Raw genomic sequence first — 27,973 nt, 5'->3', positions numbered from 1 at the left:
AGTACAAACAATATAAACTTAAATATTAAATGAATTTAATGTTATAATTATATTACTGTTAAAAATATCATTGTCTAAAAAACACATTTAAATTATAATTTGTAATTGATAATATGTAATATAATTAAGACAAAGTTTATGCATTCAAAATTAGCTTTCATACATATTTTTTCAATACATCAATTTATTTAGCTAGCTATGATGATTGATATATTAGTTGTTTTTTTTATAATAGTAATTAAAACAAATTAGTTCTTGCACCATAACATTTTTTTATTAAATAATGTTAAATATTTTCTATTTTTTACATACCTCGAGTATCCACATTTCTTGTGGTTTTCTTCTGGCTCAACAATACCCTATATATTTTGGTTATCCGGCAGTTACTACTCAGTATTGTTCAATAATAACTATTACTACTCAATATTAAATATCAATGTTTTTTCAGTAGTTCATCAGTATAACTAACCAATTTCTAGTTTCTACTCAGTAGTCAGATATTATTACTATTAAGAGTTATGGACTGATATTTAACAGTTATTAAAATTAATAGTTTATATTCACTTTTTTTAAACTTTTTTTGGCCAATATCGTGTTCATGCTCTTCAGAATACAGGTCTTGCATAATAAATAAAACTTCCTGAGCCTAACTTTAAAATTATTCCAATTACATACTTGCCAATTGTAAATCAAAAATAATAAAAAAAAAAATATTTATATTTTTATATGTTTAATTCTATCATATACTATTATACTACAGTTGTGACTTGAAGATAATAAAATAATAAGTAAAAAAAAAATATTAGTTCTAAATCAATTGAGTATAATTAATAATAAATGTATGTAAGTCATATAAAATGCATATACTGATAACAAGCAAAAGACAACATATTATTAATTGTTTAAATTCATACCTAAAGTAACAATCAATTTTAACTTATTTAAATTGTTATAGATTATAATTAATTACACAAGAATAGTAAAAACAGTTTCTGTGCAGTTTATTGATACGTTGTTATAAATAAAAATGTACAATTAAACTAAAAATTGTGATAAAATAAACATGACTTCTTTTCAAATAATATATTATTTGTGAGTTTTAAATAAAGCAGTACCAATAAAAACTAGTGATTAATCTTAAAGATATATGTTCAAAAAAAGTTTCTAATAGTTGGACTAGGAGTAGAACATTATTTAATAATATAAGTTAATTACCAAAAACCTAAAGACTGACCACCAGGAGGATTTCTTACACGGATACTCGACTTCTTAACAGGATCATTAAATTCCGCTGAAATCAATATTTCTCTCATTTATTTAATACTTATTATATACTATATATAAATTAAAATACAATATAAATACAATTTTACTTACAACTGATTGAAAACGTAGAGCTCTGGAGATCTCGTTGTCCTTCCATACGCATTCCTTTTCCTGTATGAATCATGGGAGATTTTGTACAGACAGACACATCACTTGTTACACTTGATGGAGGAGAAATTTGCAATTTCAATTCCTTGGTTTCTTTCCTTTCGTCAATAGGTTCTTTTTCAGATACCTTAATATTCAAAAGAAAATTTGGTGAATGTTAAAATAAAGAATATTTGAAAAATTAATATAAATTAAAATATCTTTGTCATTAATAATCAATCGCTGATGTATTTAAAAGAAACAAAAAAGTTTAATAATGACAAAGTTATTTGTTTTCATAGAAATCCAAAGGTAATACATTTAAAACATAAATGAGAGTACAATAGGCTCTAGGTAATATAGGGTTGCAATAATCCAGTATGTCCAATAATCTGGTTATTGCTATATAATATATAAAGTGGTCGGCAAGTGTTGGCTATCGGGTCAGAAGCAGCCTGCTTAAAAGTTTTAAACAGTTATTTTTTCATAGTAAATAATTTGAAATATATTTTTATTTTTATTTTTTCAGGCCCGTGAATTATTTAATTTTGTAAATGTGGCCTAAGAATCTGAAAAAGTTACCGACCACCACTGATCTATAATAACTATGTGTATTGTGTTGTATTATACATGTTAAATTAAAATTTTATAATCTAATAATCCAGTGAATTCGTTAAGTTGATTATCTTCTGGTCTGATGTGTGCAGAAATACTGAGATTCTACTATATTATACAATTTAACAATTTGTCAATTAAAAGTGGTAAAATATCAAAATAACTGAAATCTAATGATAAATTAGGCATTTAATTTTAAAAATTCAAATTCAAATAAAATCCAATAATTCAACAATGTTATAAATTTTGATCTACCTATAATTCATTTTATTCATTTAAAATTATATTAGGGCAAAATAAATGTTTTTTTTTTTTTTTTTTTAAATTTAAAATTCTAACTTAAAAATAAATACTTTTATATATAAACAAATAAATTAAAAATATGCTGATAGTATAAGGTTATACTACTACTGGAGAAAACCATGATTTATTTAACGTTATTATTATAAGGGTACATTAATTAAAATTAGTAAATGGGTAAATATATATAAAAAAAAACCATATACTTTTTCATTGTTGTACACAAATTCTGAATGTGTAGGGGTGGGGACATATTTTCCATGACCTTGAACAACTTTTAATTGTCCTTCATCAACACAAACACGGCCACCAACTAATACAAACTCAGGAATACCATGACATTCCATTCCCTAAATTAAAAATAATGGCAAAATTATGTATGATTATGTTAAATGTATTTTTATTTAAGTTTTTAAGTTTGTACAACTAAATAATAGTGACAAATGATAGTATATTTACTTCAAAAATATTATAATCTACAGCTTGGTGATGAGTTTTCGCAGAAATAATACGCTTTCCTTTTGGGTTCCATACAACTATGTCAGCATCTGATCCAACATCTATACAACCCTAAAAATTGTTTAAATACAAAGATCCAAATTATTAATATATTAAAATTACAAAAAAAAATTAATATCAGTACTTTTGTATAAAAACCTAATTACATAATTTGACTATAAGGTACAAAAATATTCAAAAATTTCAACTGATTAACCAAGCAATTCAAAGTTATTCAAGAGAACACTACACAGATAATATTTGTAGTGTCTATTGTCACAATAAGTGTGTATTGTGTGTAACATAGCAGATTTACGCTTAGCAGATCACATTTAGATCCCTTAGTTTAAAAATTAGAGTGAATCAACCTATTATGAAAATTTACGGCAAGAACATTAATTGTGTTTTTTGTTTGTTTAAGAGGCTTTTTACATTAATTCAGTGATTAAGTGAGTTAAAAGCAATTTTAATTTACACTTTATAACAAATGCAAAACTTGCTATAAAAATTAAACTATAGAAAAAAAAAAATAAGATAAATAAAAATAATATTCTTACTAATTACTATCTAGTTTTATAATAGGTCAATTCACTTTAATTTTTAAACTAACAGAGTTAAACATGATCTGTTGAGTGTAAATATAGTATGTTATGCATTTGTAAAGCAGATACAAGAAATGGCCATGTAGTGTCCTCTTAAGTTCAACTCAAATAATATTACACTATAACTACAACAAACCTATCGGCCATCATATCACAAAATATATTCATACCTAAATGCCCTAACCCCCCCCCCCCCCTCCCTTTGTGATCTTCCTTGATCATATTTTACGTTTTAACCACAAATAGTACCTATATTATATTAATCTGTGGGCTGTAGTTAGAATATACAATAAACATACTGATTAACTTGGTATTAAAATCAATGGATACACACCATAGACATATAAAACAATAAAACATGTAAGTATAAACTATTATGTTTATGATATACACGGTAGTTTGGAGAGCAGGCACAGCTATCTTCACAGAAGTGTTATCATTTCTGAAGACATATTATACCGTTTGCCAGGTAAAAAAAAAGGCATACCATGCTTTTATTATAATTGTTATAAAATAATGATTTTACTATTAAGTCAATACATTTATGGTAGGTACATTATTTAAATTTTTGTTTTAATAAATTAATATTAAAATGTATTATTAATATTTAATATTATAAATATATAAGCATTATACTATACTTATAATCCATATTATATACATTTTATATTACAAGCATACATAAGATACAACGATACAAGAGATAGAACTGACTTTTGGGATAATTTTTGTTTAAATTAATATTTTTTTTCTTTCATTAAGAAACCCTAACTCTACATGCATAGTTAACTTTTTTATGTATTTATTTTTTAGTACTGAAAATAAAAAAATTTAAATTTCATTAAAATATTTTTGAATAAATTCAAAATAGCCTATTTATGAATCTGATTATAAGGACAATTTTTATAATAAAAAGATTTATTTAAGTTAAGTAGTTTATTTTTTAGAATTTTTCTGATATTAAATATTTTTTTGGTTACATTAATTTGTAATGTAATAACTTTTTTTTTAAGTATGATTTTTGAGAATTTTCTAACATAATATGTATATTTCTTAAATTATTTATTTATCATATAATATTAACAATGTTTGTCCCTTTCTGTTACACCCTGCATGGCTGTATACCAGTGGCGGCGTGAACTATTTTATTTCATGAGGCAAGTATATACTATATATGCTCGACCACCACCACCTAAATATTATCACACAGACGCTTCATAACTTATATTTTATAATATATTAATAAAATAATAACGATACAACTTTATAGTGTTTCCGGTTTCGTGCAGTTACCACGATACCACGTTATAGTACACACTACACATAGTGTATTTCCACTTTCCAGTAACCGTGAGGTACAAATTATCCTAATTATTATATAATTAGTATAAATAGTATTAGTTGACCACTTGACCACATGTGTATTTTAATATCCATTCAAGGAGGTACCACCACCTAATCGGTCGTGAGGCAATTGCCTCATGAAACACCCTATCACGCCGCCACTGCTGTATACTATATATAAAAATTCTCTGGAGAGTGGGTTGACTTTATTTTTGCCCCCCTATCCACCCCACTGTCCAAATGTAATATAATAAAATATCTTCACAATTAAACATTTTATTAAATCAAGAATAATAAATCAACTCTAATTAACTTTAAAAATCTGTGTTCTGTAGGTATTAATTTTTCTAAATTTTTAATTTTTATTAAGAAATCTAACATATGCAATGCACTTAATATATATAAGTGTTGATATTAATAAAGTATAGAGTATAATTTAAAAAAAAAAAAAAACATTAAATGAGATTCTACAGACAAATTAATAATAATAATATTTTAAAATTGATTTATTTTATCTACGGGACAAATAAATAAATAGAGTATGTGTCATTATAATGTAACTTACCTTTCTTGGATAAATATTAAAAATTTTTGCCGCATTTGCACTGGTAATTGCTACAAAACGACATGGGTCAAAAAGTTCGGACACCACACCTTTTTCCCAAATTACAGACATACGATCCTCAACACCATTAACGCCATTAGGTATTTTAGTAAAATCACCTTTACCCAAGGATTTCTGATCTTTGTTAAATGTTGCATTATCACTTCCAGTTGTTTGTAATTTATCACTAGGTAATTAAAATATTTTAACATTTAACATAAAGTATAGTAAAAAAACATAAAAAAAAATATGTACATTAGAACATTTAAATTTTTTCAATATCAATTACCTGGCTAGCATGTTTAATAAAAAATTTGGAGTGTCAGGGTCAGCTCTTAATGGTGGACTTAAGACATGAGCAGCAGCATCATGCCAACATGTTAATTTATTTTCATCCCAATGTGTTCCAACTGCAGCAGCTAAAGTCTCACCATAAATTTTAGTATTACCATTTTGTTTGATTTGTTCAGCACGATGTTTTGCTAAGACTTCAGCAGCTGCCTTACTCATAACATGCACGACATACAACGGTGATCCTACCTAAATGTATATATATTATTAAATAACAATAAAGCATAAATTAACCAGAATATAATGATGTGTCTACTAAAACATTTTTTGTTCTCAAATTGATTTATAGTAATAGAAAACTATATATTATATATGTTTCACTAGTGATATTTTTCTGTTACCTACACTGAATACCTACCTATAATTTGATTAAACTAAAATTAAATTAAAATTCATGATTTTTTTAACATATATATCAATCAAACCAATTTTACTTTAGAATTTAGATTGTTAGATAACAAGATAATAGATTATTTAGCATAAACATCAATCATAAAAAGTAAATTTTAGTATAGAAGGTACAAGTGTAAAGCAAATCTTTTTTTTGGAGGGGGGCAGTGGTATTTTCTCCAACTAAAATTCCTAATTCAGCCTATATGAGTTAGAAAATTTACATCTGATAGGACATAGCAGTATGTCACAATATTATATTATTTATATTGATTAATTATCGGCGCGAATCGCAACATATATTATATATTATATAGATATTATAATAGTTCTAGTGTGTGCGCCGATCGCAGCGAATATTTATTATTATAGATCATATTTTACAAGTGTGTAAATTTTTTTTTATATATATAGCTAGGACGAGCTAGCCAGGCTGTGCTTCACCAAATTGGGAGTTTTTTTTATTATTATTGTTATTTATCATTTATATTATGCATATTTAGTTGTTGGGCCAGGAGGGCCGTATTGTTCTATATTAATTGCTATATATTTGATAATATATTTTATACCTTTTTTGTTGCTGTGATTTATTAAGTTTTGTATTATTAAAATTGTGTATAATACAGCAACTAATTTTTTACCAGCTACCTTGCAGTTACCATTTTTTATTATCTGTCATTAGTTTTTAAGCACGCACACATTCAAATACATACACACGCCTGATACCTACAAACACACCACACACTAGCACTCTTTAGTTTGGCTCGGCGACCCTGTGTCCTCTTTCTTTTGAGTCGCTAATCGCTATGGGTACATATACTGTATACACAATTTACACAGGCGTGTGAGTGTTATAGTGCTATGTAGGCATGTAGTATTTAGTGATTGGGCGTCACGGTCTATCATTGTCCGTTCCCGGCCCGAGCAATAGTTGTATAAACTATAAGCTTAATTTCAGTTCATTGAGAGATAAAATAGGAATTAACTAGTTGCGCAATCGCCGCAATCTGTCCAATAAAATGAAATTTGAATTTTTTTTTAAATGCATTTTTAACGGGTAACAAAATTCACGGGATCAGCTAGTATATTAATTATAATTATATGCTGTGGTAGTCTATACTAAACTAATTAAAAAATATATACCTACCTATTTGATTTTATTTATATGGCATTGATGATTGGAGAACTTTTTACAATTTAGTTTAATTGTACTATACATACATGTTTCTATATTTTAAAAGCAGTCAGTGGTGTATTTCAGGGGGCTGAGAATTTCTCAAAAAAAAAAATATAATTTTTACATATTTACAGAACCCGATTTATAAAGGCACGCGCAGACAGTTTTTCGCTGTGAGCAAAATTATTAAATAAAATATAGTTTAAAATTAGTTACAACAGCTAAAACAGATACATGTTCCAACAGCATGGTTTTAAGTAATAAGTATAGATATTACACATTTATAGTAATGTTATTCTGACAACGGTTTCCAAGTTACGACTTATAAAGTGTGGACCCCCCAGCAAAATACACCACTGAGAGCAGTTAGGCGAAAATGATTTAAAGTTTTAATTAGAGGTATAATCTAGTAAAATACTAAGCTAAAGAAGAAAAAAATATTGGGAATCTATCTAGACACTGTGTGATTATTTATATCTGAGAAAAATTATACCTGATTTGACAATGTACAAGCTCTATTAACAGCTTCTGCTTCGACTTCTTCAGGTCGAGATAATCCATGTCCATCAGGTCCATTAATACCAGATTTTAACAACCGTTTTGTATTCTTAAATAGAAATAAATTTAGAATTTATCATACAAATTATAGCTGTATATACCGCTCACTTCAAATACTATATCCCCATTTTCAGCATGGACCATTGGAATTGCACCAAGCTCTTTACATGCTTCAAAACTGTTGTACAATTCGGAATCAGTCACCATAAAAACTCCTTTATATGCCATAAACATCTTAAAAGAGTTTACTCCATGCAGTTTACAGAGTTCTTCCATTTCTTTTTTCACCTGAATATTAAAATTTACATTTAATAACAATATTATAATATATAATTTTATATACTTAATAAAATTAGTTGTAGTAATAAAAATGAAAATCTTAAATTGTATCATTGAGTACACAACAATACATAATTGAATAAATAATTAATAAAAAAATTTAACTTATAATTTTATTTTTATATTCAAGATATTAATATACCTCATCTGACCATGAAGTAACACCTATATGTAGAGCATAGTCACAACAGACTTTATTTGTTGCACGTGTTCTCCATTTATGATAAGCATCTATTAAAGACTCCCCCTTATTTGGTAACACAAAATCAACTATAACATACATTATGGTTAATTAGATTACTTTAATTTAAATTAATTAAAATAAACCATACTTATCATCGTTGTTCCACCTGCTATTGCAGCTTTAGTTCCTTGATAAAAATCATCCACAGACACTGCTCCCATAAATTCTAATTCCAAATGTGTGTGAGGATCTATACCACCTGTAATTTTGCACTTGATATACATTTTTTTGCTTTACAAATAACGATAGTTATTAAAATACTGTCCAACAAAAACCAAAATACATTGTTCTTATTTACAATGTATCAAAAATGTACTGTTAGAATTCTAAGACAAAAATTAATTATTAATTATTATCCATATCTAATCACAGCTACCAATTGAATACAAAATATGATTATTACACTACTTACACTAACTAATTTATACCATTGTATTATGGCAAAAGTGAATAAGACTATATAATATTGCATTAAAATTAAAACGCAGCAAATCAGACAATAATTTGATACACATGCTTTGGCAATGTATTTTAAAAATCAATTGCAATATCAAAAAGAATCATTAATTATAAAGTTCTCTATAGTTTTCATATTATAATGTCATAATTATTATTTTATTTTATTAAATTGAAAGATTATATGTATATGTTTAAAAAAATATTATTTAAAGCCTAGTTATAAATATATGAAAAAAGAAAAAAACTAAAATTCAAAAGTTTGATATTTTTGTTTAACTCTTTTTACAATACTGTATGTAAAAAATGTTATGGTTTTTATGAATTTAATTTCATATACCTATTGTAATTAAATATACACTACCCAAAAAATTAAATATTTATGCCTAATAATTTTTTTAGGGTTAAACTAGAAGCTAAGTAACAAAACTTCAAACATTTTTTTTTTAAATATAAAAATCTATTTTTAAATCTTTTAGAGATTTAAAATATGTGTAAATAGTTTTGATATTTAAAACATAATACAATGAGATTTTATAACAAATTACTATTATTTTACAGCAAATGATTATTATTTACTTAGTGATAGCGTGATAGGTATTATATGTTTTATATGGAACGGTTTTTTTAAAAGAAATATTTAATTATAAAATATTTAGAACAAATATGTTGTATGAATAATACCAGACTTTTAAACATCATATATATATATATATATATATATATTTAAAATATGGTTTTAGTATAATAAATGTTTCATCCTGTCCTGATATATTAGGTCTGTTAATTTATTCATGTTCATTTTGAACTAATCTTATACCTCAACTTGTCTGCATATCATTTCAAACAATTAATGCACGTCTCGATATTGTATTTTACCCAGCAAAGAAGTTGTGCTTGGCGCTCCGAGAGATGGTGATGACGTCAAAATAATTTACACAGTTTATAAACATTGCTGTAATAAGATAATTCTTTGTCATTGGTAATGTAAAAAATTTAATTTGAAGCTAAAAGCAGAATTAATATCTTATAAATATTATCTTTAAACGTGCAAAGCATGTCCCACCAGTATTATTGAACAACTAGCTAGATACCTAGCTAGATAGTACCTTGTACTATTACAATAATCATATTAATTTTTAACATTAAAAATTAATAATAAAATTACTAAATACAATTAATTTTAATTAAATTTAATATAATATATAAATGGAAAAGTCACTATACTGTTTATTAGGTTTTTGATGCACTCCATGTACCTTGTTATTGAATAGGTCGCTGTAAATGTGTACAGTTTAAATTCTTAGTTAAATAATAGAAGCGAAAAGCGTTTCTGAGTGTAAACGGATTCCAAGTCTGCCATTTATTCTAATGATATTTTATGATTTATTTATATTACTATTAGAATTTTATTTTTCTTCCAATAATAAAACAGAAGGTTGAATCCGGTGTAAAATGACTAATGAGTGTGAAACAGGATGAAGACTCCTTATCGGGCTGCATCCGAATTGCATGCCAAAAAAAAAAATGTCCGAATTGCATGCGATTTCTTAAAGGGGTCTGTCCGAATTGCATGCGATTTCTTAAAGGGGTCTGTCCGAATTGCATGCCACCTCATAAAGGTTTGTCCGAATTGCATGCCGTGTATCAGCAATAGTTTATACACTTATTATGTTAGCTATTAGGTATAACTTAAACTTTTTTTTGAACTTTTCGAATTTAAATAAAATACAGCATGTATAGAAACGATCTATGATATGGTTTTTACAACTGGTTAGTTTCTAGATTGAAATATTTTATACTTTAGTTTTATTTTGAACTGTATTTATCATAATATATTAAAGTATACATTTTATATTATTATTATAATTATTTATTTTAAAAAACTGGTCCAAATTGTATATTATTATTTAAATTATTTTTTTTTTTTAAACTCGACCAAATTTAATATTATTATATTAATTATCGAATTTTATATTATTATTGTAATTATTTATTTAAAAAATACTATGTACAAATGTAAAATACATTGAGTTTATTATACTAAACTAAATGTAGCAAAAGTCCGTTTTCTCAGTGGAAAAGTAATTTAAATTAGAAAAGTTCAAAAAAAGTTTAAGTTATACCTAGTATAATAAGTATATAATAAATAGTAATCCATCAACCTGATAATCTGATGGCATGCAATTCGGACATTCCAATTTATGTTGTTTTTTTTTTTTTTTTGGCATGCAATTCGGAAGTACTGCCTTATCGAAACTTAGGCGATTTGTCGCATCTCGGACGACAGATGAGAGGAAACATCAATGGTAAAGGTGAAGGCGGCCTGGAAGTTGAAGTTTGTGATAATAGCCGGACCCAGTGGGACGGTGGTCGTAAGGACGAAGGTAATAATTTTTTCAAAAAAAAATAATAGTCTGTTTGAGTGACAATCATTTGTACTGTTTGGGGGAGTGAAATTATTTTTACCAGTGCAAGGTAAAACCGGGAGGCAGATACGGATGACGTAAATCATTATTAATCACTATTATCAAAGATAAGATTACGATTCAGACATACTGTCCAAGCTGTATATAATAACACTGTTGTGTGTTATAATAATCTAGTATCTAGTGTAATACTTTCATGTACGCGTATTTCAAAATCAATTCTAAGTAAGTAATAGTCAAATGTAAGTTATAAGTTATAATTATTTACATTTATAATGGATTTAAAAGTCAAACATATTTTAACTACTAAAAGAGGTAATATATGTATAGTTATTGAACAACACAAGTACACGGATTACGGAATCAAATATACTTAAAAAAGAAACCGTTCGATTTCGTTGTGTGAACAAAAAATGTAACGTAAGTATCTAAACAGATAAAAAATGTATCAGAGATAACAAAACATATGGATCTATAGTATAGATTCTATACCATTATTTTTTTTTAATAGGATTTATTAATTATTTATTTTTTATATGATTTTGTTTAAGTAATTGTTGAGTGTATATTATAAGTATTTTCATACCACTCAAACGGTATTTTAAATTGAATAATTCTCACCCAAACGGTACATATTTTTTTGCCGAAACAGACCATATTTTGGGCCGATTCGCCCAAACGGTCTACGCCCAGTGCGGTAGCTGTTTCATCAGTTATGTGTTCAGGTTTGCCCAACACAGGTAATTTCAACGGTGTAGGAACATTTCCATTGCACCCCGGGTTAAATCTGAGTCCAAGAGAGATAGGTATAAAGTGAGAATAGGCACGTGGAATGTTGACAGACAGAAGTAAAGAATTAGCAAAAATTTTTGAAGAAAAGCAAAGTAATATTTGTTGTGTTCAGGAAACTAAGTGAAAAGGAGAAAAAGCAAAAAAAATATTAAAGAGGTAGAAGATAATATATTCAGGAAGGACTAGTACTAGGAATGGTGTTGGAATAATATTGAACGAGGAGACACAAATTAAGGTAGTTGACATAAGGAACGTAGGGGGAAAAGTGATTATTATGGTAAAGTTGGTATGTGTGGAGAATGTACTAAACGTAATAAGTGTGTATGTACCACAAGTAGGATGTAAAGAAAGAGAAAAGGAAGAGTTTTGGCAAGAGATGGAAAAGGTGATGCAAGGAATTACCAGGAAATGAAGATGCTGTGATTGGTGACAATATGAATGGAAACGTAGGTAGTGAGAGGGTAGAGTAAAAAACAGAGCATAGAGGGCAGGGTTTTGGCGAGAAGAATGAGACTGGAGAAAAAGTTCAAGATTTTGCAGCATTGTATCATATCGCAATAATCAAAATGTATTTTAGACAAATAGAAGAGCATTATATAACATAAAATAATAGAAATAGGTTACAGATTGATGTTTGTATTTGGAAGAGAGACAGTATAGAAAGAATAAAGGATTGTATAGTAATTCCTGGAGACTGTAATAATAGCATAGCATAGGTTGATGATAATGGAAGTATGGTGTAGTACTGTAGCGGACAGAAGGAGAGTAGATCAAATTAAAAAAAGAAGACTGGAAAGGAGAAGACAATTAGATAGCGGAAATTAATAGGAAATGAAGAAAAGGAGCTTATATAGAAAGTAAAAGAAAAAGCTGTGTAGAATGTTGAGGAAAATATAAATTGGAGAAGGATGGCCACTTCTATTAAGATTATAGGAAAATAGATTGTTGGTGAAACCAAAAGTAGTTTTCAAGGAAACGTGGTAGTGGTATGAGATTCAGAGAGTAGTAGCAAGTAAAAAAAACTAATTTAAGTTGCAGAAAAGCAGGAAGAGAGAAGACTGGATAGAGTATAAAAATGTATGTAAAATAATAAGAAATGCGGTAAGCGGAGCTTCATAAATATGATGAGTTCTATGAGCAGCTAAGAACACAGGAAGGAGAAGCAGAAATGTATAGACTAGTTAAGGTGAGAAAAAAGCGATTTAGAGACTATCAAAATGTCTGGTATGTAAAAAATTAGGACAAGAGGGTTTTAATAAAAGATAACGATGTGAAAAAAATGGAAAGAAAATTTTGTGAGATTACTGAACAAGGAGTATCCAAAAGAAGCTTTGGAGAGTATTTCATAAAGTATTAATTGACCTAGTCATTGAAGAAAAAGTGAAGATTGCGATGAAGGCAATGAAAAAGAAAAAAACGATAGGACCAGATAAAGTAGAAGCATGGAAAATTTTAGGGGTTGTAAGCATTGGATGGTTGAAAGATCTTTTTAATAAGGTACTTTAAGTGGGAAAATGCCAGACGGTTGGAGAAAAAATTGTATTTCACCAATATTTAAAGGAAAAAAAGACATACCAAAATGTGGGAAGTATAGAGGAAGCTTATAAATCATAATATGAAGATTTGGGAAATGATTATAGAAAAGATAATAAGAAGTGAGACATCAATATCAGAAAATCAGTTTAGATTCGGGTCAGGAAAATCAACAATGAAGCTATATTTTATGCAAGACAACCAAAAAGTTATGCATGGTGTTAATAGATTTAGAAAAGGCTGGATTAATGAGAAAAGGTGTCCAAAAAATTTACATACATTTGGTTCAAAATATTTATCTAGGATTGAGTACTAATATCAAGAGTCTGTATGGAGTAACAAAAGATTTTACGTATTTTTCGTACAAGGGTCAGATATAAGCCCTTACTTGTTCTCTGTGATAATAAATGCAATTATTAAAGAGATACAGGGCGAGATACCATGGTGCGTGTTGTTTGCTGATGATATAGTTTTGGTATTAGATAATTTGGAAGATTTTAATAATACGCTGGATGAGTGGAGGTTAGCCCTTGGAGGAAAGAGATTTAACATTAGTAAAAATAAAACAGAGTATATAGGGTATGCATTTTGAGGAAAAGAATAAAAGTTGAAGAGATGAGGAGACCAATGACAATAGGTAGTGATGTGATAGGCGAAGTCGATAGCTTTTAATATTTAGGATCGATTGTAGAACAGGACGGGGGTTTTGACATGGATGTAAAACATAGGATTATGTGTGGGTAGATGAAATAGAGAGAAGCGGCGTGCGTATTTTGTGATAAGAAAATTTCAATGAGATTGAAAGGTAAAAAAAAGGGTGTAGAGAGACTGTCGCGGAAATGAGAATACTTGGATAGATGAGTGGAGTGACAAAATAAGATAGAATAAGAAACAAATATGTGAGAGGTAGTATTGGTGTAGCGCCGATAGTGGACTTGATGAGAGAAAATAGATTGAGATGGTTTGGGGGCATGTGATGTGGCGAGAGGAAACAAAAGCAGTAAAAGTAGTTTGAAAATGAACGTTAAAGGGAAATGAAGAAGAGGCAGGCCAAAAAATAGATGTTTTGGATACTATTGAGAATGATATGAGGGCTGTTGATATTATGTACATAGAATATATAGAAAATCGAGAAAAGTTGAGGTGAAGGACAGAGGAGACCGACTCCAAATAGTTGGGAAGAAGGAGAAAGAGAAGAAGAAAACAGAAGGTTGAACTAATTTTGGCTAAAATATCACATCTATCATATGATAATAATCAAATTATTCTTTTTCTTGAAAAAAATTTAAATTATTAAAATATGAAAATTGTATAGTGTATACAAAATTGAAATTTTCAATTTTAAACTAATAAAATAAAAATTAATGTGACTTGATATTTTAATTTTTTTTTTTTTTAGTAAAGACAAAGAACTTCTGGGAGATCTTGTATTACATTTTCAAACCTTATATTCAATTTAATACTTTCATGTATGTGATCGATTTATACTGTAAACACTTATAAACATTGAGACTGTAATTTTTATATTTTTTAAACACTGTAAAAAAGACTTTTAAGAAACCTTGTATTTGATTTAAAATTGTTTTGACTTGGAAATAAAATAATTTTTCACCTTAGGGCTTAGACCCCTAATAAAGTACTAATTAAATTTATTGTTGCTACTAGAGACCACCCTTCAAATTTGAAGCATGAAGCAATTTATTTTTGCTCCAAAATTGTAAAATATGATGAGATATATAAACATTTAAATAATTATAATTTTTAATTAAATGCCTACACTCCACTCATGATCTGAAATTTAGTATTATAATATTTTAAATTATTTAAATATCACTAAGCATATATTTAAGTTTCAAGATTGTTTCAGAGATACCAAACCAATCAAACCTATTTTTTTGGGGTTATTTAAATGATAGTTCACACTTAACTGTATTATTGTTTTTATTTAAGATTGTACCTATGATTATTAACTATATTAATTTTACCTATAATATAATTTATTTTTTATATATATATAATATAATAAATACCAGTTATTTTTAGTTTACAGGCTAATTGATATTTGATATGTTAACAACTAAAGATTATTCATTATATTAATAATTTCAATAATTGTATTGTAATTTTACAAGACATTTGATATTTGTTTGTCAAGTAGGACTATAATAAGGCAATAATTTTTATTTATATCATGAATATTTCTTTGATAATTGTAATGATATATAGTCAAAAATGTCTTTTAAATATATAATTATCTACTATCATGAATCTCTTAATGTATACTTTGGGCACAAAATCTATCAATAACAATGAGATGACTTTAATAATATTATATAAGAACTAGCAGATTATCTATTATATTAATACTAACAATATTTATGAATAATGTTAATAATTAATAATATATAATATCTACACAATATATATTATATTATAGGCTTCTAGTAACTTAAATATTATACATATTTAATAGCATTATTTACCTTTATAAAGATAATATACAGATGTTAATAGTTATGTACTTAATAATATCTATATTCAATTAACAAATATTATATTCCTTAACTAAAGCTTTTAATATTGTTTGATATTTATTGGATCGCATTTAAAAACTTTAACATCTATGTTCAAAAGCAATGTTAAATCATATACTAATAGGTTAGATACATATATTAGTATAGGCTATTTACAGCAAGATAATATGAATAATGTTTAAATAATTTATTTAAAATATTACCTGGCATAACCAACATTGAAGTTGCATCTATAACTCTTGTACCTCCTGGTATAATAAGATTGCAACCAACCATTCTAATGTAATAAAAAATAAATACACTATTAGTACATACAATTAAAATTAATGAACATTAGATGTAAGTATAAAACACAATTAATATAGGATTTCAAAAAATATTTTTGAATAGTTTTTGATTAATTAGATAGTTAAGTTCGTAACAAAAATATTTCTTAGGGTAATTTTAATGCATAATTATTTCATATTATTATATTTGTATTTGTAATTTTTACGATTTTAAGGACGTATATATTTTGGTTGTATTTTATAGTTCCTTGAGCTTTGATTCTACTTCTTTATGAAATAGTTTATCTATCATTCTAGTCATAAAATATCTAATCTTAAACATTTACATCGTAGTGTTTTTTAACCGTGCTATTTTTATTTGTATTTCGTGTTCACTGATGCGATTTCTATGTCAGTAAAATCGATCTACTTCATACTTGTAGATGACCGTGTATTATGCATATATGTTTACATTAATATATATATATATATATATATATTATTTTGATTTGTCGATTAGATTCAACACATTTACCTAATTGGTTGTTTTTTTATTTTTTTATCTTACTTAAAATCGTTACAATACCATGAAATGTTTTTATTAGCCATCTTACCTGTATTTTTTTTTTTTTAATTATCAGTAAACAAAAATAAGAACAAAGAATTAAAAAAAAAAATTTTATAAATAGTTATAACTTATAACAAATAATAAGCTAATGATTATCATTCATTATAAACTAGTAGTTAATTTTAATCGTTCAATCATAAAATACACAAAACCATGAATCGGAAAATCGTTATTTTTTTATTCAAATAATAACAGTATAATATAAAGAATCTTGTGTAAACTTTTATGCCTAAGGTATAAAGATTTTTTTTTGTGATTTTTAAATGTTCGAAATTTTATTGAATTTTGTCAAAATTTGAAATTCTAAACATGCCTAAAAATAATATAACACCATAGTATTTTCAAAAAGTTTTTAACTTATAAGGAACGTTGTAATTTTCACTAACAAATACTAAAGTTAATTAATATGCAGGTAAATATATGTATTTATGTACAAGCAACTAACGACATCTAAAATATTTAGAACGTTTTATCATTTATAGAAAATTCTAATATAAATATTTCAATATTTGGTGTAAATTTCCAATATTTTAAAATTATAATAAAATATAAACAATGTCTATTTTTATCGAAACCTGATTTTGCGTAAATATTCACGTTCTTCGATTGATTTTTTTTTTAGTTTTTTTGTATTATTTTAAAAACTACAACCAATATTTTACTTTACCTCCCCCTCTTAATGTTCGTTACATCCAATTTTCTATCAGAAACCATAATTAAAGATTTAATCATTTTTAATGATCTTAAAGGTGACATTAATATCTAAAAAAAAAAAATGGAATGTAATTTCACTGTAATTATATACGTATGCTATTTATGGGACAGTAGATTGTATCCAATTTAAACAATAGCGGATATCCTTTGAACATTAGATAGGTCAATGCAGTGACAGACTGAGCACAGTGGAAGGGTTCTATCAAATGAAAGTAATTATTATTACTGGGGCTATGATTTATACCCATCATAAAATAGTATAATATTTATTTTATTTCGTTAGGACATGCTGAAAATATATAATAAAATATAGGTAAGTACAAGACTTTACAAATAAATTCCAAATTATATATATTATTTGTGAGATAAATTAAAAAGCACTTCATAATTTTAAAATAGATTGAATAAAGTAACTTTTTATATACCTATATAAACTTAACTTGTTACATACTTCTTAGTTATACTTCTAAAATATAAATTTATATGATTTTTAGAATTTGTATGTCAAAGACAATACCGCTGATTTTATGAAATTAAAATTAGATACGTAATATGATATGATATAATATGATATAAGTATTTATATATATATCTATAGTATTTTTATGTAGATTGTATGAACACTAATTTTGATGACATTATTTCATTATACGCTATAATTATTGGATTCGATCCCCCATAAATATTATTTAATACCTATTAATTAATTTTGATATTAATCAAAACTAAAAAAAAATATTTTTTTCTTATGTAAATGGTTCCTATATATTTCAAAATTTCTAAAAAAAACTTCGATATATGCACTAAAAATGAAATATGCAATGGATAAACATCAAAATATGCAAAAATATACACTACACAAAATTCAATTTTTAAATCGTTGTGATATAAAACAAATGTTATGCACTTTTATCATATCATGCAAATATGCAATCAACCAAAATAAATATGCAAATGCATATAAATCCACGCCATAATTATGAGAAACCTTGTGTACAATTTCCAAATGTTTTTCTAGTTTTCCTAATCGAAAAATTATTTATCAATTACCAGTTGAAAAAACTAAAAAATTCGAAAATTTCTTATGCCTATAAGGCTATAAATGATAATTCAAAATACCCAAAATATTTTGGAAATTACATCATGACGTATAAAAATTAAAAAACAGAATACCTAAGCGATAAACATTTGGCGAATGCTCTTTTTAAATAGTTATCTATATGTAAAGTTATTCGTTTTTGATTTACAAAAAAATAAGAAAATCGTCAAAGATAAATCTTTAATTTAGGTCGAATATCTAGTTTGGTAAAAACTTCTAATAACGCTCATAAACAAGGATGGGATTTTTCGATAATCTTTTTATTTTTATTAAGAAATAAGAACTTATACATACTTAATGATGCCATCTTCAATATAAACATCGCTGTCGACCATTTTGTCTGCATTAACAATTTTGCCATTTTTGATCAAAATACGGTTTTGCGAGCTCTAAAACAAAATTGAATATTAATTGCATAAATATTATAGGAACCAGTAACCAATAAATTAAATAATGTGGGTGTTAAACACTAGTGTATGACAAACGCGTAACATATCAAAACTTACGTCCAGTAATTTAAAATTACAATAATATTGTTATGTTATGCTGAATGCTCTCACAACATTATTGTAACCGGTGTTCGAATTGGAACAAAAATTGAGGACGGACGTTGATTTTAGTTCAGAAAATACCGTTCTATAACGGATATATTTTACAGTAACCCATAGGTCATAGGTGACTTATTTACACATATTATAGTAAATTAAATAATTAACACATTATAATGTTTAATGTTTAGACACTTATTTGATTGTTTATGGCTTCATAGTACTTCACATTGTAACGTGCGTTGCCTGCAAATCCACTTGAAATTGGTATCGCGATTACGTCAATAACAATAAAATTATTAAAATTATGAAATAAAATTATATAATTATACTTAGGTTAAGTTAACCTATCCTATATTTCATAAGTAAATAGTATTAATTATATTATCTTATATTATAATATAATATACATAGTAGAACTTCGACTATCCATACCCCGATTAACCGCCTTTCTCATTTAACTGTCAGGCGCCACACTTGCACGGACTACGCGCAGCGTGTTGCAGTTAAATATGTTAAAACCACAAAAATTGACCGATTTTTACAATATTTGTTAACTATGTATGTAATTGTAAATAATAAAAAATTTTTAATAAATTAAATAATAATAATCATAATGTACCAATAAAAGTAATAGTATCTAATTATATCATTAATCATTATGCCCGACATTATTATTAAAAAAGACGGGTAAGTCTTGGATGTCGCTCTGATGTACAGTATAGGTTACAAGTGGGTTACTGTAATGGATGGAATTAAATTTGAATCCAATGATATTATATCATTGTATACGAAAAACGATTCTGAGCGAAGACGGTTTATCTGTCTAGGATATATTATAGATTATTAAAAATTTTCAAATCATAGATTTAAAAAGAAGATTTTTTATGAATTTCTAGTTTAAAATAATTTGCGAATTTTCGTGATTTTTACATAATATGTTGTCAAAATTTAAAATTTGAATGCTTATAAAAAACAATTGTGACAATGTATTTCTTTTATTTTTCAATTGCTATTGTAAAAATAAGATAGGAGCTATGTATTAAATTTTCAAATCTTAGATACAAAAGGAACATTTTTTATGAATTTCTAGTTTGAAATAATTAATAATTTGCGAATTTTCGTGATTTTTACGTATTTTGTCAAAATTCAATCTTTGAATGCTTATAAAAAAAAATTGTGACTATGATTTTATTTTATTTTTTAACTGCTATTGTAACAATATGTTAAGAGCCTTGTATTAAATTTTCAAGCTTTTCTGCCCAACAAATACATTTTTATCAATATTAATTTAAAAAAAACTAATAATGATCGAAAATTTCAAATGCCTATGAAGAGTTCAACTTAAGTCGAAATTTTTTGAAAATTGCATGGTGGATAGAATATACTTATATAAACATTAGGTGATAAATTCATGTATCTGTGGTTATTTTTTTTAAAGTTACATCAATAACCAAAATCGATTTTGTCGAAAAATGAGTGTGCGTAAAATTTCCCGTTTTTCCCTTAATTTTTAGTTTGTTTTTCTCGATTATTTAGAAACGTATTAAGAATTTTTCACTTTTGACCCCCCAAAGTACCAACTAGATTCACTTTCTGATCGAACGAGGTACTGAAGTCAAAAATCGAAGCATTTTTACTGCCCCAAAACGTGATGACAGACACAAAAAAAAAACACACATCATTGTAAAATCAATACATTCATCGCTCCGCTCAGAATCTAAAAATAATAAATAATTTGTATGCATGTTTAAAAAATGTTTGTTGCCCGCTTAACCATCTTTTCGATTATCCTTCAAAGCTCTGGTTCCGAGACTGACGGTTCTACTATATTATTAAAATAAAATATGTTTGACAAGTCAATAATATTATGTAAATATGTAGCTATATCATTTATTGGTGCAGTATCGACACAGAATATAGATATGTAATCGATGATAACTGTTTCCTGGGAAAAAATAATCATTATTTTACTAAAAATAAATGAAAACAAAATCCAAATATACCATTTAGATGTAAACATCTCTAGAGGGCGCATTTCTAGCGTTCCTCTCTTAATTAAATTAAGAAAACTTGAAAAAATTAAGCCGGACTATGTCAATTTGCGGTTTCCCTCAATTCGAGAACTGAATTTTTAACATGCAAATAATTTACAGATTGATAAATGACGATAAGATCGACAAACGAAGAAAATGTACACATTCTATAAATTATTTATGATACAAATGTATCCGGAATACATTTAAATTACTTTTCCCAAATGTGTTCTGAATAAATAACTAAATATTTTATTCCTATACAAAATACTTTTTATTTACAATAATTGTTTTCCTTGTACCTATATTCTAGAGATTTTTAAAATATTATATACATTTTTAATCAATTATCAACATAAACTAAATTTAGGATTATTAAATTATATATATATATTTATGTCGTAACTACTTCGTGAAATCGACCTTTTCATGAAAAGATGACCAGTTCGATATTACAATATAAAAAGAAAATATTAATATCTAAAATAAAAACACCAAATTGTCTTTTTATTATTCATTTTATGACGCCCCCTAAGTTCATAATACTTTTGACGCCCTAGGGCACTTGCCCCATTTGCCCCCTCGCGACGGCTATGCTGAGTACCCTTATAAATTTAACTTAAATAATTATGTATAGTAATAAAGTTTATTTATTATATCATATTAATTTATTAACCGTATTGTGAACATTTTTTTATTTATTAGAGCAGGAAAATGAATTGTGACAATGACTGTTACATTTTAGACTACCTTTAAAACAAACACATCTTTTAGTTTGACAAGCACATTTACACAGATATTTTCACAAAGAATAGTATCATATATGTTTAATAATTAAAATAAAAACAAAAAGTATTTTAAAGGTAGATATTTGGAATACTTTTAAAATAGTTGAAAATTGAAATATTTTATTCGAAATACTATTTTGATGCAGTATACGGATACATATTTCGAATACAATTTTTCATAATTATCAGACTACGTATTTAAGTATTTATTTCAAATACTTTTTAAAAGTATTTTGAATATATAATATGTCAATAACTACCAAAGTCTAAATATACTATAACCCATTATTACGACGACTACCTATTATATTCTTCAATGAAAAACGATTGCAATCAGAATCCTCAACATTTTCATCATTTTTGGTATATTTATTCGCCATACTCAATTTAAATTTACTGGACATATTTAAACAGGTTGTTATATACATACAAAGTTGAGTAGCATTACCAATATAAACTGGAATATACTCATTCTTATAAATACAAGATTGCATTATAAACAATATTTTTAGTAATTTGAGGGTTCTAATTTAAGACTTAGGAGTGCTAAGCACCCTCTGGAACCCCTTTAAGTGCACCAATGTGACTGGTCAAAATAACCGTATCATATTTGTAGTCAATGAGTGCGCACCAGCATCGGCAGCATCTCAGCAAACTCTTAACTCCGAATTTATAAGACGACCATTGGTCTTCTTCCAACAAGCAATAATCAGGAAAGGAGCCTGCTGGGAAACTTAAACTGTTTGTAGGTAATTTAATATCAATATCACTTTAACTAATATTAGACTAATACCAGAAACCACACTTAAAATTGAACATTTATTCTTTTTTAAAAGCTACTTTAAAAAAAAACTCAATTCATTAAATAATACCTAACCCAACCCATACAAAAAACTAATGAACATTTTTTTTTCTTTTTAAAAATAAACTGATTGATTGTATCACACTAATTCTATTAAAGAGTACTTATGCCCTGAAGGTTGATTTAGATAATAATATATTGTTTGTATTATTACAATAGCTACAACAAAGTAGGTACTTACTTTTATTAAATCTCACATACAATAATATAGTGTTAATTTATTCAACATAAAATGGCATAGTCCATTTACTAAGTAGTTATTAAAATATAAATTAATTAAAATTAAAATAACATATTATTGTTACCTGTAAATGAATAGGAACTTTTTTCACAGGATTTGATTGGTTGGCCATGTTTTAATCTGAAAAAATTAAAATAATTAAAATAATTACACTTTAACAACCATTTCATAGTTTCACAAGAACATGAAGTGCTGAGAATAATTTATATAGATACATATCAGGGGAATTGCATACACTTGTTATTAAAGAGGAACATATCTTGTTAAATGTCTTCATTATAATTTTACTTCATAACAAATTTTGAAATTTATTCTGTTCCCACCAAAATTGAGGAAAATTGTATTTGTTTGTATCAAAATATGAAAATAAAAATATAAGCAATAACAATTAGAGAAAACTAAGAAACTAAGTGTAAATAAAACATAGTTTTATGTACAAGGTGTCCCACGATGATTTACCCATTGCGATATCTCCCGAAATAATGTAAATATCAAAATTCTGGTTTTGTATTAAGACTCACAGGACAAGAACTATAATTGAAAAATGAAACAAAGCCGGAATTTTGATATCTCCATTATTTCGGGAAATATTGCAATGGATAAATCCTCACGGCACACCTGTATATGATGATATACTGAACACTAGAAGACATTTATTATTGTTAATACCTAGTTAACAATGTATAAAATATTTTAAAAAAATTGATTTTAGGTAATATTTAATTATTAAATTAATTACATAAAAAAAAATAGAATTTATCAATTAAAATTTAAGTCTAATATTATGTTAGATTTTGCAATTCACTCCGATGAATATATTTGTAATACCTAGATAGGTACAATATCATTATATATGTCCTTTAGTTTTTATATAATATGATGATGGTCACTTTTAGTAAATTGGATCTAGTTGGTACTTTTGAAAGTCAAAAACAGAAACTATTAGTACTTTTTATTAAAAATTAGGAAAAACTAACAAAATTCAACACATCCATTATAGCGACCAACTTCAGGTTAACTTGAATTTCCCCGTTTTATAACTAAAAATTTCTTGAGACATTTCAATAACTTGGTTAGATTAGGTTTTTATAAATTATGGTAAAAAAGTTTGGTATCATTGTTTTGTGTAAATATTTTGCACACATAAATTATCATTTTATTTGTACGCCTATGAATAAATAAGTATTTTAATAGCAATGAAAATCAATAAACTAATAAAATGTATTATGTTTGCACAACACAGCCAAGGTCAGATATAGCTACACTGTTAAAAGTAACTAATATTCAAGCTTTTGACTAGATACCTATTGTAGTAATACATAGGTTAGGCTATAGGTACAATAACTACCTATTGTACAAAACTAATAATTTGAATACTACCTTTTTTATTTCATTAACACATTACATAACAAAAGCAATTCATAAGTTGTGTTTAAACCATTAAAAAAAAAAAAAAATAATGATATAAAACTACTTTACTGGGCAACACTTTTTTTCAATTATTTTTACAAATGTATTTTTGAGTACTAAAACAATGAGGGAATCAGAATTTTACTTGGAATTTCATGGAAACTAAATTTTTATTTTTATTGTGTTTTAAATACCTAAGCATATTTTTATTTTTTAATTCTGGATTTCTAAGATAAGGGGGTATTTTTAAATATTGACAGAATTTTATAGTTAAGTAAGTATCCTCTATACCTATTACCTACTTCTGTCGCATATTAAAATATTTAAAACACTACCCAAATATTGATTATTGGCAGTATCTTTGGGATAACTATATTTGGTACTTGTTTGTTATCGCCTCGCCAGTACATCGTATAAAATGTATCTCTCCGCCATAAATAAAATATATTATAATACAATAAAAAAATTTTAAAAATGTATTATAATTACAAATTTAAAAAAATAATAATATACATTTACAAAGGAGGCCAGAACGCAGAAATCTCTTTTAATATAGTTTCAAATGCATCATTTTTTTTCGAAATGTATTCTCCACAAAAATTCTGCTAAATAAGACTCTTAAACCTTTTTTCTTCCGGCAACTTTTTTTTTTTTAAACTGCCATCAGGTTCCCTTTATGAAAATTATAATAAATATAATATAAAATTAAATATAATATTATAATTATTATAAATAAAATAATTATAACAATATAATTATTATAATATAATATAATTATTATAAATTAAATATAATATTATAATTATTATAAATATTTATAATCCCTTTATGATCCCATTAATCATTATATGGCCATTTTCACAAGTTTCACTCACTTTAATAACATTATATTTTTGTAAAAGTTGAATTCCTATATCATTGTTGAAAACAACCATGAGTAATTCACTAAAATTAATTTTATTATTGTAATTCAATATTGGTCTGAACGAAGTAGGTAATATAATAACAAAAGCCAGCAACGTACTAATATATTATTTGTTATTATATTAGTATGATATAAAATGTCCCGCAAAGAGTAGTTATTTCTTAATATATTTCCCAAAATAGATCATCAATCACGAGCTAAACACGAGAACTATTTGCCGGGGCGATAACAAACAAGCGTGGCGGGGATATAAATTTTATATCGTGTATTGGCGGGGCGATAATAAACAAGTACTCTGTATTTTTGCTTACTTTAACTATTTTTTTTATATTTTAGCTCGTATTTTAGGTATAACTATATTTTTTAATTATGTCGATAAATGTAGACAAAACTACTTATGTATCATCAGGACAAACCTCATTTATTAATCAACATTTTACCAGACTACCACCATATATGTGCATAGTACGTAATGTTTATTTATTAAGAAAATAATATAAAATATTAAGGTGTATTATTGTTGTCTATTTTGACATTATATAATTCAAATACATATAAAATATAATACAAATTTAATTAACTAATATAAAATTAATATCTATTGTTTTTAAGGAGGAAATTTTCTTTTAGTACCCCTTAAACTAGAATAAAATTGGTTCATAGGTGGAATTTAATATCCTTATAAATTTTAACGTGTTACTACTGATCCCCATAATCTTTCTACATTTTGCATGAAATTTATTATAATATGGCTTCATTATTATTTTAACATGCTCTAACAAGTGGAAAAACTCCTCTTTTTTAAAGTTTAGGTACTATAATTCTTGTTTACTTTATGGCAACAGCCAGAAATGAATGATGCACACTACATAAATAAGAAGCAAGCTATATTATTTTATACTGCATTACTGCATACTTTAAGTACTTTTGTCGATATATCACCAAATTATTGTAAAGTCTGTTATATATTATTAAACACTTGTGTTATTAGATAAATTGGAATTAATTATATCCTATAATCTAAATTAAGCATATTGTTACTCACAGCCTCACAGGTATGTACATTGTACATATAATATTAAACATTTACTGTTACCTTATTTTGAATGGGAACCTTATGCACCTTAAAATATAGGTGATCCAAATAATGTATACATATAAAGTAAGTACTTACAAAACTATTAAAATATATGTATACATAAGAAGATAATAATTAATTTCTATAAAACCATGACTTGTATACAAGTTATATTATAATTATTGTCGACACCTCTCATTATTAATAATTAAATGTATGATATGAAAATTAAAAATAGGTGTACTTTCTTATTATTTTATTCTCCGGTAACACGTAATAGCAATAATAGACAACAATAATTAAGAACCAATAGGTTGTTTCAAGCAGTACAATGCACATCTGCATCTTGTGACATAGGTATTCAAACAAAGTTATTTGCAAAAGAACAAAAAATTATGAAAGTACTTTTGATTTGAAATTAGCCCAAAATTATACAACCCTAATTAAATTAATTTTATTTGTGAGTACTTATTTAAAACTTTATTTAACGTTTTAAACATTGTTGGCGACGTCATAAATAATAATAAATCGAAATTCAGTTGATGTAGGTCTACATTTCAATTCAAATCGATCTCGATAATTTATAGGGAGTATAATGTCAGACGACTACCCTACCGCCCCTAAACAATAACAGACACGCCTACGATTTACAATTTTTAACGAGTTTTTTAATATTATTTATATTATACGTCAGTTCAGGGCACCTATTAGATAAAAATAATAATTATTGGTAATCTAAAAATAACTCACCAGATGTAAAATTCAACTCGGACGTACTACTGATATCCTGTAGGTAAATTGATTAATATTAAATAGTCGAATCGAAAATATTGAGCAGAAGTGGATATTTGTTTTTAAAAACGACCGATCGGCGGTCACTGAACAGTATATACGTATAATAATAATATAATATTAATAGTTATTATCAATAACAATATAACAGCAACAGATAATAATATTAAAAATTAACCGACTTAAGAATATGACGTATTAATGCTATAATAGCATTAATACCGTTTGTGCGGGGCAACGACTACGGACACGACCTATCGAGAACGTACGCGATCAATTACTATTTACTATTTTCTACTTCGGTTTCAGTGTTCGGTACCATACGCCTCTGTTGATAAGCCGCGACGGATATCAATAGAACATGCGCCTCGCGGAGCGTTTGCGTTTACGTGTGTGTATGAGTATGT

At 26.3% G+C, this 27,973-nt stretch overlaps 1 protein-coding gene across 2 annotated transcripts; it reads right to left on the bottom strand.

Annotated features, from left to right (window-relative positions):
• Nucleotides 1-802: 802 nt before the first annotated feature.
• Nucleotides 803-27,912, bottom strand: CRMP (Collapsin Response Mediator Protein). 2 transcript variants are annotated; one of them, XM_089219196.1, is made up of 14 exons: nt 27,525-27,912; nt 23,426-23,481; nt 19,181-19,275; nt 16,383-16,456; nt 8,524-8,634; nt 8,334-8,461; nt 7,961-8,140; nt 7,788-7,901; nt 5,666-5,916; nt 5,338-5,563; nt 2,788-2,898; nt 2,535-2,678; nt 1,378-1,561; nt 803-1,291 (listed from the first exon to the last, which is right to left on the bottom strand). In XM_089219196.1, the coding sequence occupies exons 2-14, from the start codon at nt 23,471-23,473 to the stop codon at nt 1,212-1,214; spliced, it is 1,746 nt and encodes a 581-aa protein (XP_089075322.1). In that variant the 5' UTR covers nt 23,474-23,481; nt 27,525-27,912; the 3' UTR covers nt 803-1,211. The 2 variants fall into 2 exon arrangements, with proteins under 2 accessions (XP_089075322.1, XP_089075330.1); XM_089219204.1 differs by lacking the exons at nt 16,383-16,456; nt 19,181-19,275; nt 23,426-23,481; nt 27,525-27,912 and adding an exon at nt 9,712-9,846.
• Nucleotides 27,913-27,973: the final 61 nt, after the last annotated feature.

The sequence above is a fragment of the Diuraphis noxia genome, unplaced genomic scaffold (genome assembly GCF_037042655.1).
Source record: "Diuraphis noxia isolate RWA-SAM2 unplaced genomic scaffold, SU_Dnox_SAM2 contig0001, whole genome shotgun sequence".
Lineage (NCBI taxonomy): Eukaryota > Metazoa > Arthropoda > Insecta > Hemiptera > Aphididae > Diuraphis > Diuraphis noxia.
The sequence above is the reverse complement of the archived record's forward strand: the minus strand, read 5'-3'. Positions and strand labels throughout refer to the sequence as shown.

What these genes read in the sequence shown, in the direction of transcription:
- CRMP (XM_089219196.1), bottom strand. Translation starts at nt 23,473, where the DNA reads ATGGCCAACCAATCAAATCCTGTGAAAAAAGTTCCTATTCATTTACAG. An exon ending in ATGGGGATATAGTATTTGAA is followed by an intron (nt 7,902 to 7,960) that starts GTGAGCGGTATA and finishes TTTCTATTTAAG; the next exon opens with AATACAAAACGGTTGTTAAA. An exon ending in CTTGTACATTGTCAAATCAG is followed by an intron (nt 5,917 to 7,787) that starts GTATAATTTTTC and finishes ATATACATTTAG; the next exon opens with GTAGGATCACCGTTGTATGT.